General features: G+C 43.6%; 1 protein-coding gene across 1 annotated transcript in view; it reads left to right on the top strand.

Annotated features, from left to right (window-relative positions):
* Nucleotides 1–14,933, top strand: part of C21H6orf118 (chromosome 21 C6orf118 homolog) — a 21,184-nt gene extending 6,251 nt beyond the window's left edge. The window contains exons 4-10 of the mRNA XM_021221671.1: nucleotides 1,446–1,505; nucleotides 4,652–4,776; nucleotides 7,902–7,960; nucleotides 8,550–8,725; nucleotides 11,913–11,966; nucleotides 12,426–12,487; nucleotides 14,558–14,933. Coding sequence (XP_021077330.1) covers nucleotides 1,446–1,505; nucleotides 4,652–4,776; nucleotides 7,902–7,960; nucleotides 8,550–8,725; nucleotides 11,913–11,966; nucleotides 12,426–12,487; nucleotides 14,558–14,639 — 618 coding nt within the window. The 3' untranslated portion in view covers nucleotides 14,640–14,933. The remainder of the gene's footprint in view (nucleotides 1–1,445; nucleotides 1,506–4,651; nucleotides 4,777–7,901; nucleotides 7,961–8,549; nucleotides 8,726–11,912; nucleotides 11,967–12,425; nucleotides 12,488–14,557) is intronic.
* Nucleotides 14,934–15,247: the final 314 nt, after the last annotated feature.

Here is a 15,247-nt window from a genome sequence, read left to right as displayed (position 1 = left end):
CACACACACACACACACACACACACACACACACATCTGCTCATGCACACACAGCAGCTTGTACACATAAGGATCTCATGTCTCGTAGAAATTACAGTCCCCGTTCCACAGAGAAAGGCATCAATCAGTCAAAGAGACTCATGGGGATCCACTCACTGTCTTGTCAGTCATGTGAACTGTGTGAAGCAAGCACGGAGTTATCTTGCTGCTCGCATCTATGACTTCCCGCCAGAGCTTCCCAATTACGAGTTCAGAACAACATGGCACATAAGCTAGTTTTCAGAGCTAGGCACTTACACATTTATATGGATCTCTTTGGGGTTTTAACTTTGTTACGATTTTGTGATGGAAGTAGCTGTGTGGAATCCAGTTTGAAAGTTAAGTTGTTCAAGGCCTGTACTAGTTAACTGTCCATTGCTGTGATAAAACACCCAAACTAAAACCAAGATATGGATACAAGTGTTTATTTTAGCTTATGGTTCCGGAAGGATAAAGTCCATCGTGGTGGGAGCCATAGCAACAGGCAGGGAAGACATGGTAGCGGAAGCAGGAAGCTGGTTGATCAAAGTTTCATCCATGCACAGGAAGAGGAATAACAGGAAGTAGGGCCAGGTTATATACATACTCTAAGCCTGCCTTCAGCGGCTCACTTCCTCCTGCAAGGCATTACCAACAAAGGGCTCCATAGCCTTCCCCAAAGTACCAAGTGTTCAAACACATGAGCCTGTGGGGTACCATTCTCATCTAAACCACCACAAAGCCTGTGCTATGGTCTAATTTTCCTAATGACAAAAGATAGGTAATGAGGGCCATGTGCTGCCTAGCTCCCAGGACCCTGGCCACCTCACCTTCAGCAGGTCTCAGAACTACACGTGGCAGGGGATATGTTGGATGCATGTCAAGGTTTTTTACAACAGGAACTTGAACTGATTCCGTAGCTGGTAGTTGTTAAAATTCAATGACAATTCAGTTTTATAAGTTTGTGTGCCTGTGTGTCTGAGCATGTGGCAGAAACATTTTATACACAGATTTATTGTAAGGATATCTGAAGTTAACAGACATCCTTAATACCTATGCCATTTATTCCTGTAGGAAAAAAAAAATCGTCTTTGGGCCTGGGGAAGTGGCTTACTGCATAAAGTGCTCAGCGAGTAAACACAAGACTCTGACTCTTAACCTCCAGCTCCCGCATAGAAGCAGGGTATTTCTGGAACAAGGCAGAGACACAGGAGGAGCCCAACTTGCTGGCCAGCAAGTCTAGCCGACCTATGAGCAGACATGGGGTGAGGAGAGACAGAGGAAGACATGTGATGTCAACCTCTGGCCCCTGCATGCACACATGGCTGCTCGTGTATACAAATATCTCCGTTCATGTAGTCCACTCCCATACACGAGCCTGGTGACATTGTTGTGTTTTTATCTGTCTGTCTGTGTGTGTTTGCACAGGATGAATATGAACTCTACATGGCAGCTCTCCTGGACTCACAGCCCACAGCACAATATCAGGTAATAACCATTGGAAAGGACACCAAGAGATTTGTATCCCAGGAGACTCTCAACCCAGGAAGCCCCATTTATTTCTCTGTCAGGCAAAGTGACTGGTGTTTCTTTTTTTTTTAAGGGATGATTCTTATATCGAGCTAAAATTCTCTAGGTGATGACCTGGCCTATACATTAAAACAGCACTGGGTTACTCCCTAACCACTGTCACCACACATGACCAGGAACGTAAATGGTGTTACAGTGATTACTAGAAAACAGCATCCTGTTGTCACTCAGACTGGGTAGATGGTGAGAGCAGGCACCCCAGAGTCACAGAACAGATCTCTGGCTCCTCATGTAACTGATGACAGTTTCCCCAACAGTCTCAGTGGGAAAGTGGGTCAGTGGGTCAATGGGTCAACATGCAGTGTTCCGGGGAATGTCCCATGGTCATGACAGAGAGCTCCGAGAAGCTGATTAGTAACTCTATCTCCTGAGCGGAAAATATGATTTCTTACCTTATGTGACAAAACAGACAAACAAAAAACTTCAAAACAACAACAAAACAACAAAACAAATACAAACCAACAACAGCCCCCAAACCATAGCATACAAAATCAGTTCTAAATTAAATTTTAATTTAAAAAAAATGCACATGTAGGCATTGCATCTTGTGTTCTGAGACTTTTCATGCTACATGATAATAAGCCTGGAGAGGTAGCTCAGAGATGAAAACCACTGGCTGTTGTTGCAGAGGATTCAGTTCCAGTTCCCATCATCCTCCTAGGTGGCCAGTTCAAGGGGATCTGATTCCCTCTTCTGACATTCACAGACACTTTGCATGCATGTGGTGCACTGACATATACACAGACAAAATACCCATACACATGAACATTAAATAGATAGATAAATAAATAGTAGATAGATAGATGTATGTATGGATAGATAGATGATAGATAGATAGATAGATAGATGATAGATAGATAGATGATAGATGAAAGATAGATAGATGCTAGATAGGTAGATAGATAGGTAGATGATAGATTGATAGATTATAGATTGATAGATGATAGATAGATGACAGATAGATAGATGATAGATAGATAGATAGATAGATAGATAGATAGATAGATAGATAGATAGATGATAGATAGGTAGATAGATAGGTAGATAGATAGATGATAGATTGATTGATAGATGATAGATAGATGATAGATAGATAGATAGATAGATAGATAGATAGATAGATAGATAGATAGATGATAGATGGTTGATAGATAGATGGTTGATAGATAGATAGATGATAGATAGGTAGATAGATAGGTAGATGATAGATTGATAGATGATAGATTGATAGATGATAGATAGATAGATAGATGATAGATAGGTAGATAGATGATAGATTGATTGATAGATGATAGATAGATAGATAGATAGATAGATAGATGATAGATAGATGATTGATAGATAAATGGTAGATAGATAGATAGATAGATAGATAGACAGGTAGATAGATAGATGATAGATGATAGGTAGATGATAGATAGATGGTAGATAGATAGATAGAAAGATAGATAGATAGATAGATAGATAGATAGATAGATAGATAGATAGATAGACAGGTAGATAGATAGATGATAGATGATAGGTAGATGATAGATAGATGGTAGATAGATAGATAGATAGATGATAGATGGTAGATAGATGGTAGATAGATAGATAGATAGATAGATAGATAGATAGATAGATGATAGGTAGATGATAGATAGGTGGTAGATAGATAGATAGATAGATGATAGATAGATGATAGATAGGTAGATAGATAGATAGGTAGATGATAGATTGATGATAGATGATAGATAGATAGATGTGTGGTTCTGCCTGCAGAAACACTGTGGATCCCAACTGGAGAACGAGAACTCCTGAAAAGGAACAGGGCTGCGAAAGGAAACATGGGGCCCTGGCAAAATGTCTGATCAAGGCCCAAATTTTAATTGTCAGGACTGGCTTAAGTACAAGGAAGAGTTCCCAGCATGCCCCTGAGTCCTTTGAAGTTGCCACAGCGGTTCTCGCAATGATGGGCAGTTCTGGCAGTGGCAGGCAGGTCTCGCGAAGGTGGGCCGTCCAAGCAGCGGTGGGCGGTCCAGGCGACGGGTGGGCGTTGACAGTGGGCGGTCCGAGGACGCTGTGTTCCGGCTGGTCTGCTGCGCTCCGGCTGCACGACCCCCAGCGTGCCTGTAAAAGGCAGGACACCGTTTAGAGGGAGGACCCAACAGATAGATAGATAGATAGACGATAGATAGGTAGATAGATGATAGATTGATTGATAGATGATAGATAGATAGATAGATAGATAGATAGATAGATAGATAGATAGATAGATGATAGATAGATGGTTGATAGATAAATGGTAGGTAGATAGATAGATGATAGATAGATAGATAGATAGATAGATAGATAGATAGATAGATAGATAGATGATAGCTAGATGATAGATAGATGGTAGACAGATAGATAGATAGATGGTAGATAGATAGATAGATAGATAGATAGATAGATAGATAGATAGATAGATAGATAGATAGTAAAAACAGCCCCTGTCTCTGAGGACTGGACAGTGCCTGCAGTCACAGACTTAGTGCTCCTTACTCTGTGTGGAACAGAAAAGGAAAATTCATCCCCACATCTCAATCAAGCATCAAAATGAAGGAGCTGGCAGGCATCCAGAGCTCTTCTTCCTATTCCCGAAGCCCCTGAGGATCACCTAATGAGGCAGAGGCCACCAGCCTGAGCTGGTATTATCCAGTATGAGCCCTGTATGTCTTTATGTCCACATAAAGATTGGCGATTAAGATCTTCTCTCACACATTTGAAATAATTATTAATGATGTACACAGCCCTTAAATCAATGTATTTCCTCAACCCAACTCTACAAAGAAACCATGAAACCCCTGCCACTCTTAAGAATTCTCAGGAAAATGCAAGTCTGAAGCCATTGTGAAAATTATTTTACTTAGAACTTTGCCAATATTTTCCCCTTCCCTCCATCCCTCCCAATGTCCGAATTTAGTTGGAATTCACACTAGGACCCCTGGGCCATATGCAAATAACATCCAGGCCAGAGCATCCTACCTGACCATCTTATCCTTTGTATGCTTTGTTCCTGGTAGCGGCTCTTGGCTGAAGTCAAGGGGTTGGAGAACAGCCCCAGGTACAGCAGTGACATTGACCAAGCCAAGGAGCATCTGAGGACGCTCCAGCAGGCTGCCCTGGCAGCCTTGGAGCACAACGACAAGTAAGGCACCAGCCGTGTGATTCTGGTAAAGTTTCTGTTGATACACAACACAACCTTAAAACTTGGTGACAAGCAGTACCCAGGGTTCTCTTGCATTGGCTCGCGTGATGTGGTACCCACGGCAATATTGTCTCGTTAACCTGGACTCTTCCATAAACAACTGCATGCGACTATGATGGACCTCAGGAGAAGGGAGAAGGAGGAAGACTACAAGCACAGGAGCACAATGCGTCCGACAGATGGAGCACAGAGTCTTGGCCATGATGGTGGCAATGTGATGGTGGTGGTGAGGAAGAGGAGGAGATGAAGGAGAAGGAGGATGAGGAGGAGGAAGGGGAGAATGGTAGTGATGGTGGTGGTGGTGATGAGGAAGAGGAAGGTGATGAGGTGTGTAGTGATGATGGTAGTCATGAGGATGATGGTGATGGTGGTAGTGATGATGAGGAGGAAGAGGAGTATAGCAATGATTGTAATGATGGTGATGATGGTGATGATGATGATGATGATGATGATGATGATGTTCATGATGAGGACGGCATTGACGATGGTAGTCATGAGGATGATGATAATGGTGATGGTAATGAAAGTAATGGTGGTAGTGGTGGGGTAGGATGATGATGATGATGATGATGATGATGATGGTGGTGGTGATGGTGATTGTGATGATGATATGGTCATGTTGATAGCAATTTCAAGGAAAAAGGTATCAACTAGATGTTCTTAGAGGAGCATTTCAGGGCATGAAAACAACCAGAAGGCAGAAAGGTAAAAGCTAAGCACAGACATCAAAGGGTGACAACCACCACCACCAATAAAACATGACACAGCTAACGAAGGAGGTAGCTGACAGAGTAAAAGTAGAGATGGTAGATGGAAACTTCACCATGATGCGCAGGAATTGTTTTGGGTGAGAATACAAGGCGTATAGAGTGGGCCCAAGAGCAGCAAAACAGCCAGGGGGCCGGAACTGAGAGGAGGGCGAAAGTTGGTCAACATGGCAGATAGGCAAATAAAATCCAACTCATGTAGAGCTAAAGTTTGGAAAGAAGAAACACAGAACAACAGAACAAAGAATACATAATGTGTATGAGTGGGCCATGCGAAAGATCTCAGAAGACTACGTCCTCTGAGTTTACATGCTGCGGCCTCTAGTCCATCCCTTGCGACCTCAGTCTAGAACATGAGAAAGTATTAAACCTTTACCCGCCGTGTAGGTGTGTGGCTTTAAGCCATCTGTGGTGTCATCTTCAGACAGAGCAGAGCAATCCCCAGGGTACACGCAGCACCTGCCAGAATCCTTCTGAGATACAGGATGCATAGGAGATACACTTGCACTGGCTTCGACACTCAGCAAAAACGCAGAGAGCATTCTGGGGTCCAGTTGCTCCCCTTCTTTCTATATTTCTTGTAATTTACTTTTAGTTGAGCATGGCAGACTAAATTTTGATTCTGTAAATTCTCTCTTTGGGATGCCTGCAAAGTCACAGGGGACTGCAGTGCGCACCCCCACATCAGTTCTAGGGTCCCTTGATATATATATATATATATATATATATATATATATATATGTTATAGGTGTGTGTTTACATGTGAGTGTGGATGAAGGTTAATGTGCTTGCCTGTATGGAGGCACGAAATAAATATTGAGTGTCTTATATCACTTTCTACCCTGTTTTTGAGACAGTTTCTCACTGAACCTGGAGCTGACAAGTTGGCTAGACTGATTAACCAACCAGTGAGCCCCTGGGATCCTCTTGTTCCTCCTCCAAGTGGGAGGACTACAGGTGTGTGCTTTTTATGGGGATGCTGGGGACCAGACTCAGGTCTTCCCGGCTGCACCGCAAGTACTTCAGCCACCAAGCCATCTCGCCTATGTTTTTCTTTCCTCCGTCCCTCTCTCTGCTTGTCTCCCCTCTTTCTTTCTATGTGTATGTGTATATGTGTGAACATGTCACAGTTTATGTATGGAGGTCAGAGGACAGCTCATGGGTGTCAGTTTTTCCCTTTACCATGTGGGGTCCAGGGATTAAACTTGGGTGGTTAAGCATCTTTATCCACTGAGCCATCTTGTTAAGCCCTCCATTTGTTTTTAATTTATGATTTTTAATGGTTCGTACGCAATGGTAACTGGACTGGATTAGGCTCTTTATAGATATCTTCAGAGTGCATTTTATGTTGGAAAGTTTGACGATCAGTGTGCATGTCTCAGTAAGTTAGAAGACTGTGGTTCTGGGGCTGGAGAGTGTCTGTATAAGGAGAACGTGCTTTATGAAAGCCTAAGGATGACAATTCCGAGCACCCATGTCAATGCAGGTTGGGTGTGGTGGTTCCCTTGTAAATGGATGTGTGAAGTGGAAACAGAGGACTCCTCTAATGAGGGTGGTGAGTAAGGCCAGCTGAAGACGAGAGAGACCCTGCCTCAAGGTATGAGGGGGAGAGTGATTAAGGAAGATTCTTGACATCAACCTCTCCCCTCAGGGGTACTATGTTATATGTATATCCACAATGTAATACACAAATGTACACACACACCTCCATATACATACAAACATACACACTCATATACACACATACACATGTACACACACATACACATGCACATACACAAATACTTACACATATACACACATAAACACATATACACATACATACACACATATGCACATACACACATACACATATGCACATACACAAATATTTACACATATACACACATAAACACATATACACATACACACATACACATATACACATACATACACACATATATGCACATACACACATACACATATGCACATACATATTCTATATACACATATACACATATATACATGCACAGACACACACACACACACACATATATATATACACATGTACATACACACATACACAAACATACACACATAAACACACACACACCATATATATATATATATATATATATATATATATATATATATACACATGTACATACACACATACACAAACATACACACATAAGCACACACACACATATACACACACACACACACACACACACACACACACACACACACAACTCATGCTATAAAATGGCTAGAGTCAACAAGGCCTAACCAGGGTTCTGTTTTCCTACTGATTTTTAGACTCAGGGATGACCTGGAGGCTGAGCGCGTATTGCTGCAGTCTGCTAAGGAAAAGGCGGGTGAGTACCTTCCAGTGCTGCCTGCTGCCCTTCTCATATCTTCTCTGGAAGTCTTGATACAACTCCCTCTTCTCCCCATGCCATGCACCTCCCTAATTCCTGTTTACACTTCAGCCTCAAGTTTCTCAATCTTTGGCAGATTCTCCTTAAACCTGAACTAAACTGTGTGTTATTCACATGGGTCTCTCCAGGCTGACCCCCTCCTCCCATCATTTTCATAAAGTTTTTTTTTGCAAGTATGCACTGTTAGAAAGCAAACCTGGAAAAGATTCTCGTCATTCCCAACTGGCCCTCTCCACCTAGCCCAGTTTCTGCAAAACTAGGCATCGCAGATACTTACAGATTATATGAATACGTCAAGAGAGGAATACCCTATTTCTTTGGAACAAATACTTTTTATTAATCTCTTTGAGTTACACTAAGCTATATGTTATATAGCTGTATATATGGTATATATGATATATATTATATATGCATAGTTACACTATAGTTGTATGTAACATGTTTGACATTACAAATATCACTCTTAACAAGAGCTGAAACACTAAACATACATAGTAACTGCTCTCCAAACTATTTCCATAATTAGCTAGTAGTAAAATACAGGACGAGAAGGAACTCACTCTGGTTGAAAGGGTGGAGAAGAGGAGGTGTGAAATCTTTGAGAAATGGGATGAGATTAAAGCGCTTGAGAAACACATCAAAGAAAGCCTGGTGCACTCGGGAGTGTCAGAGATTGCTGAGAGCGGCCTTAAAAGCATAGAGGTACGCAGATCGCCTACTTAAATACTCACGACTGTCTTGCTTACAATCTCATGAAGCTTAGTCCAAAATATGCTCTCCCTTCAAAGGCTGAAGTAGCTACGTAGAGCAATGGAGGTCTGGCTGGGAGAAGAATAGAGGTGGCAGGGGTCTGTGTCCCTGGCAGAGCTTTGGAACAGGGAGACACGGAGCCCTGTGGAATGGGACCAAATAGGACCTCCCGTTGCTAGTCCTGTGGATTTTAGTGGTGCTGTGGGTTTGTTTGTTTGTTTGTTTTTAACACAGAACAAGAATTACTAAATGCATAGAAAGACAGTGTTGGTCTAAGCCACGGATGGCACTGTAGATTCTTTTTAGGCCACTGTTCCGCTGATTCACTGTTTCAACTCTCTTGGTTATACTTATTTATTTTTTGGAGGTGTGTGTGTGTGTGTGTGTGTGTGTGTGTGTGCCTACCATGTGTACTGGTGCCTACAAAGGCATGCCTGAAGAGGGTATTGTATTCCCTGGAGCTGAAATAGGTGAGAGCTGCCTGCCACGGGTTCTGGGAATTCTGGGCCTCTAGAAGAACAGGAAGTGCCCTTAACTGCTGGGCCATGTCTCCAGCCCCCCATACCTTCACCTAGAGCATGCTGAATACTCAGCTGCTGCTGCTGCAGCGGCTGCTCCGTGTGTTACTTGTAAATGCCAGCACACCTTGGTGATGCCGTGGGCTGGTTTCTCCATACCACAGTAAAGCAAATACCGCAACTGAGTGGGTTCTAAGAATTATGCGATTTCTCAGTGCATGTAAAATTATGGTTATACTGTTTGGCAGAAAATCATATGCTTGATGGCATGCTGTTTTAAACACAAATGAAGAGCTGTTGCTACAACGTGCTGGGGTTCTTCGGGACTGCTGGATGTGCTCAACACAGGCTTGTTACAGACCTCCAGTTTCTAGGGAGAAGAGGCAAAGTCTGGGAAGCCTGATAAAGAAAAGTAAACAAAGGGACACATATTTGAACTCTCTGGCCATTTTGAGACAGGACCCATATACCCCATGTGACCTCAAAGTCACTATATAGCTAAGGTAAACAGGGAACTCCGAATCTCAGCTTCCCAAGTACTGGGTTAACAGTATGTCCTCAGGCCTGGCTTCCACATTTATATTTATATTTGTATTTATATTTATATTCTTTCACTTCGCCTCTGAGAGCAGGTAATTAAGGAGCTCTCTGTAATGCAGTACCTACAGGGTTTGACTCAAGGCTCTTTCCTATTATTGTACCTCTGTTCAATGGTTTAATATCCATTTTATTTTTTCCTTTTATTGAAAATACATCCCGATTATGCTTTCCTCTTCTCCTCATCACGTCCCCTCCTGTCCAGGTACACCTCCTTTCTGTCTCTCACTAAAAAATCAAACACACTGCTATGGGGTAATAATGAAATAAAATATAATAAGAAAAAAACCCAAAATCTAACACATCACGACTGGAGGAAACAAATGAAGAGACGGAAAAGGTCTGAGAGAAGGCACAAAAAAGAAAGAGGCACTCATCCACATACCTGGAGATCACAGAATACTCAACTGGAAGCCTTAATGTGCACACGGAGGATGGACCTGTAGGCTAAAAAGAAAGGAAGAGGAAAAATTATATATCTCTATCGCTGTCTATCTATCTATCTATCTATCTATCTCTACCTCTATCTCTACCTCTATCTATATCTATATGAGATAAAATAAAAATTAAGATGAAAGAAAGAAAAATAAATTAAAAATAAAAGAAAAAAAGAAAAAAGAAAGGAAGGAAGGGAGGAAGGAAGGANAAGGAAGAAAGAAAGAAAGAAAGAAAGAAAGAAAGAAAGAAAGAAAGAAAGAAAGAAAGAAAGAAAAGAAAAGAAAAGAAAAGAAAGAAAAAGCCCTGACATGACATTATGAGACAAGGGACCTCCAAGGATACCGTTGGCCATCTATCAGGGACAGGCAGCCTACCCTTTATTGTTTTCCTGGTGAGACTCCCTTGAAGGAAGTTTAATTTTCCTTTGTCAATGGGTACCCATTGGAGCTAGGTTCTGTGTTAGGGACTCGGGGCATGTGTCCACTCACACGTGCAGGTCCTGTGCCTGCTTGCCCCTATCCCTGCTATTTTGCCATGTTTGTCTTGTGCTCCAACTGCGTTGTGATACTGAGAGTCTGCTGTGGTAGGGTTGTTGGGCTCTGGTGGAGACACTGTGCTGGGTGTTTCTGGTGTTTATGTTTCTGCACTGGCCTCTAGATACTCTGGATTCGGGAAGACTGTAATTCTGGATGCTGACGTGTGGTCTTGTCTTTGTTGGACTGGTGTTTTGCTTTCTGACTTCTGTTTTCCTCTCTGCTCCTTAGGAGAGTGTCAGTGACTGTGTGTTGCCTGGTAGGGAATGAGGGAATGCTTCTGGGATCCTAGATGTGTGGCCATGGGTAAAAAGGGTTTTCAAGGTATTGGGAGCTGACACTTAGGATGGGTCTAGACTAGCAAGGGTGGCACTGAGGGGATCCACAGGAGGGAGAAAGGCGGGATCTTCTTAGTCCCCTGGGAATGGGGCAAGAAAATGAAGAGAGGCCACAACAGGTAGCTTGCTACAGAGCTGGGGGGGGGGTGAGACTGGGCATGAGGTATGGAGGAAGAAGAGTGAGGATTTGAAGCTCCGCCTACCTGCTTAGCCGGCTACTGGCTTCTCTGACTTGGCTGGCGGGTTGGGGGGTTGGGGGGCTGAGAAACAGGACGTGTGGGGAGGAAGGTTGGAAGAGAAGATCTGTGTGGTGTGGTGGGGATGGGGGCAGAGAGGAGGGGAAGGCTGCAGCAGGTGATCTGATAGAGAAGAGGAGGCGTCCAGCTCACAGGGAGTGCCTGCTGGAGTAGGGAGCTGGGATAAAGTGATGGGGGTTGGGGTGGGGGGAATGTGGAAGGGATGTGGTCTGTTATGGAGCTGGGGACTGTACTGGGGGGGTTGGATTTGCTGGAGCTGAGGGAGAGTTGAAGATCTGCAGTTAACCTACCTGCTTCCCTGACCAGAGTAAATATGTATTTTAAAATGACGCGGTATTGAGCACTCCTGAATTTATAACCATACCAGTCTCAAAATACCTTTTTAATTTCATAGAGAAAAAGTCTCAACTATTTCTTTTTTTAAGTTTCATTTTTTTTTAAAAACTATTTGCTTTTAGAACGAAGCCGTAAAGTTGGAAACAACAAACAGAATCTTAAGGAAGAAAATAAAAGTAAGGTATTTTTTAAATATGCAATCCTGCGTTTATCTATACAAGTGTTTCCCAAATCCTCTGCCTGCCTGTGTCATCAGTCACACAAGAAGCACATACTTTCTCCTTGGGAAATAGCTTTCTGCAACGCTAGGGATGTCTGTCTGTGTAGGCCTCAACCCTGAACCGGTCTCTCACAAGCAAGCGCACTAATGAAAATGAACTGTGTTGTGTGTGGTGAGGGACTGCATCAATCATAACCGCTTCTCTAACTTACACACACACACCTTGCCATGCAGAATAATGGCGAATGCAGCCAGCAATAAGGGCACGGACGATTGCCACGTGCGTCATAGCTCTGCACACCCGGGCTGTGTGCCTCCGAGCTGTGCACGGTGTGGTTAGTGTGTTAGAGTCATCAGTTGTGCAGCTTATTGTTCCTGTACATAAGCAACATCATGGATTTTCTATTTTCTACAGGTTATTGAAGGCCACATGAAGCAGCTCTTAATAAGGAGCAAGATCAGCATGGAGGAAAGGCAGTAAGCGTGGACACTGTGTTTTAAAATATGTGTGTGCTGTGTATGTGCACGCCTGCACTTTTACATTCCTGGGGGCACACGTGTGCAAGTGTGGATGTGCATGCAGAGGGCACAGGTTAACAAGGAGTCTTTCCCATTTACTCTCCACCTTATTGATTGGGGAAGTCGCTCATTTGAACCCAGAGAAGACTGATTTGATTAGCCTCACAGGCAGCTTGCCCCAAGCATCCTGTCTCCACCTTCTGAGGGCTGGGATTACAGGCAGGTTGCCTTTGTGCCCACCTGCCATTTCTGTGGGTTCTGGGTCCACATGTGCTCTACCCACCGATAGATCTTCCTGGCCCTATACTAGATAGTGTGCTAGAAAGATATTGGAGTAATACCATCCACTTGAAAGCAGATGAGGCTCGACAACTCTTTAAAGTATGTGCCTTCCTGAGTGCTGATTTTAACAGTGCATGCTTTGTCTTGACGGGTGACCAGATAAAGATCTAGACCCCCAACATGTACATTTCTTCTACTAGTATATGAATAGTTTCCTTAGAAGAAGGTAAGGACTGGGGTGAATTCTCAGGGACAGGGACCAGGAGAGTGGGGACAGCACATGGCTTTGCATGGCAGTCTTCACTAAACTTGCATGGCTTTTAATGATAACAAGAACTTTTAAAATCCTATGCACATCTAAACCTTGAATTTAAGAAGTAAATAGGGGCAGGTGAGAGGCTTTGCAGGTAAAGGTACTTATTCCTAAGGTTAATTAACCTGAACTTGATCCTTGCCTTACACCTGACTCCTGCAAGCTCTCCTCTACCTCCACATGTGCCATATGTGCGTGTCTGTGCACGTGCATACCTGCACATCAAACCAAAGGCAATACAAAGTGAAAAGTGAAACGGTTGATTTGTAGAATCTGTTACGTGCTGCTGCTTTTGTGTGGTTGCTTCTCTGAAAGCTGGCACTGAGTTCAAATCTCATGACTTTGTGCAGATGGATCAACAGAAAAACATGCTGGCTGCAATCTGGGAAGGCATATTTCCATCAGCATGGAGACCATCCTGGGCCATCAGTGGCCTGGGCCCCACAGTATCCTGTCTCCCTAACTTTCTATGCCTGTGGGTTTCCTCATGAGTCGCCAGCATGGCTGCTTTAGGAATCAGGTCCATGGTCCAAGGCAAAACATAAATAGCCAGCAGCTTCTTCTCTGAGGCATACTTACATGTGATATATACATGTGCACATATGCATACACACATATGAATCTACACCTACAAATATATATGTTATAATATATGTGTGTGTGATTCTACATCTGGAGATACATATATATGTGTGTGTATGTATCTGTGTATATACATACATATAAATGATTGTATCTCCTGCTGTAGAAAGGTGGCGTTTTCCAGGGACTTCCTCACATATCTCACAGGCTAGCATTAGGTCAAAACACCACCCACAGTTGCAGGGAAGGGCAGAAAACAGAATCCCCTTTCTCTCTCACATGGTAGAGGAATATGCAAGAATGAGTGCCTAGGTCACTCTCTGCAGCTCCCTGTGTCATGCTGGACATCAGCAAGAACAACAATACAGTGCACAGGTGCAAGAATGAGTGCCTGGGTCACTCTCTGCAGCTCCCTGTGTCATGCTGGTCGTCAGCAAGAACAACAATACAGTGCACAGGTGCAAGAATGAGTGCCTGGGTCACTCTCTGCAGCTCCCTGTGTCATGCTGGACGTCAGCAAGAACAGTAATACAGTGCACAGAGCTCACTGGGAAGTTGCTTTTCCACTCTGGCAAATGGATGGGCTAGAAGACATGTCATCTGCACTGTAGCATTAGCCCAGAAGGAGCTTTAGGAGGTACCCCTCCCCACCCCCACCCCCAAAATCCTAGAGAAGCCCATGGTATTCAAGGCCAAAGTTCTGATAACAAGACTGCTAAAGACAGAAGTTGTTGATCACAACCTCGTCTGTGTGATTGAATCTCTCCTGCATGGTTGCTTGGACTTGTTCTTTTCTCCCCAATGTTTATGTTTCTTCTAATCCATTGCACTTGTTTCTTGTGTATTTTAAGGGTGCTGTGGGATCTCATTAGGGAATACTCAAATGTCGAGGATGTAGAGGATGACTTTGAAATGCTTAGAAAGTCGACATAGGAAGCCTCTGCTTCCCAGACCAACACCGGGATAGGTTACTGGAGATGTTTCTTCTTATCATCTTTCCCACTGGTCCCGGTGTGGAACGTGCACCATCCTCCGTGTGACTCGTTTGACTTTATATGTGTATACTGGTCCGCAGTTCATCTCTTATGCCGTAACTTTCAACTGGCCAAAACAGGTTTGAATATTTAATAAGAATGAAGATTTTTATCCTGCTGGGATGGAAATCAGTTCTGTTTAAGTGCTGACACGTTTCCATACGTGCATTTAATAAAATAAATGTCACAGCCGTGCTGGTTGCATGCTTACTGCGGCAGCCGCGTTGTTACCGGACAGAAATAACTGAAGGGAAGAAAGCTTCATTTCGGCCCCTGAGTTCAGGCGGTTTTGCTCCCTCTCGGTGGAGCAGCGCCATTTGCCACAGATGGCGGCGTGTGTGACAGAGATCGTTCACATCAGTACTGACCAGGAAGCAGAGAGCATGATGGGAATGAGGAGCCGGGTATAGCCAGGGTTCACTTGTAGAGGTCCACTTGTGCCAGCTCCTATCCATATCCAGACAGGTTCCAAAGCCCCGCCCCACCCCGCCCCACCCCACCTAAAAC

The sequence above is a fragment of the Mus pahari genome, chromosome 21 (assembly GCF_900095145.1).
Source record: "Mus pahari chromosome 21, PAHARI_EIJ_v1.1, whole genome shotgun sequence".
In the NCBI taxonomy this organism is placed as follows: domain Eukaryota; kingdom Metazoa; phylum Chordata; class Mammalia; order Rodentia; family Muridae; genus Mus; species Mus pahari.
Note: the sequence above shows the minus strand (reverse complement) of the source record. Positions and strands in the feature narration are given on the sequence as shown.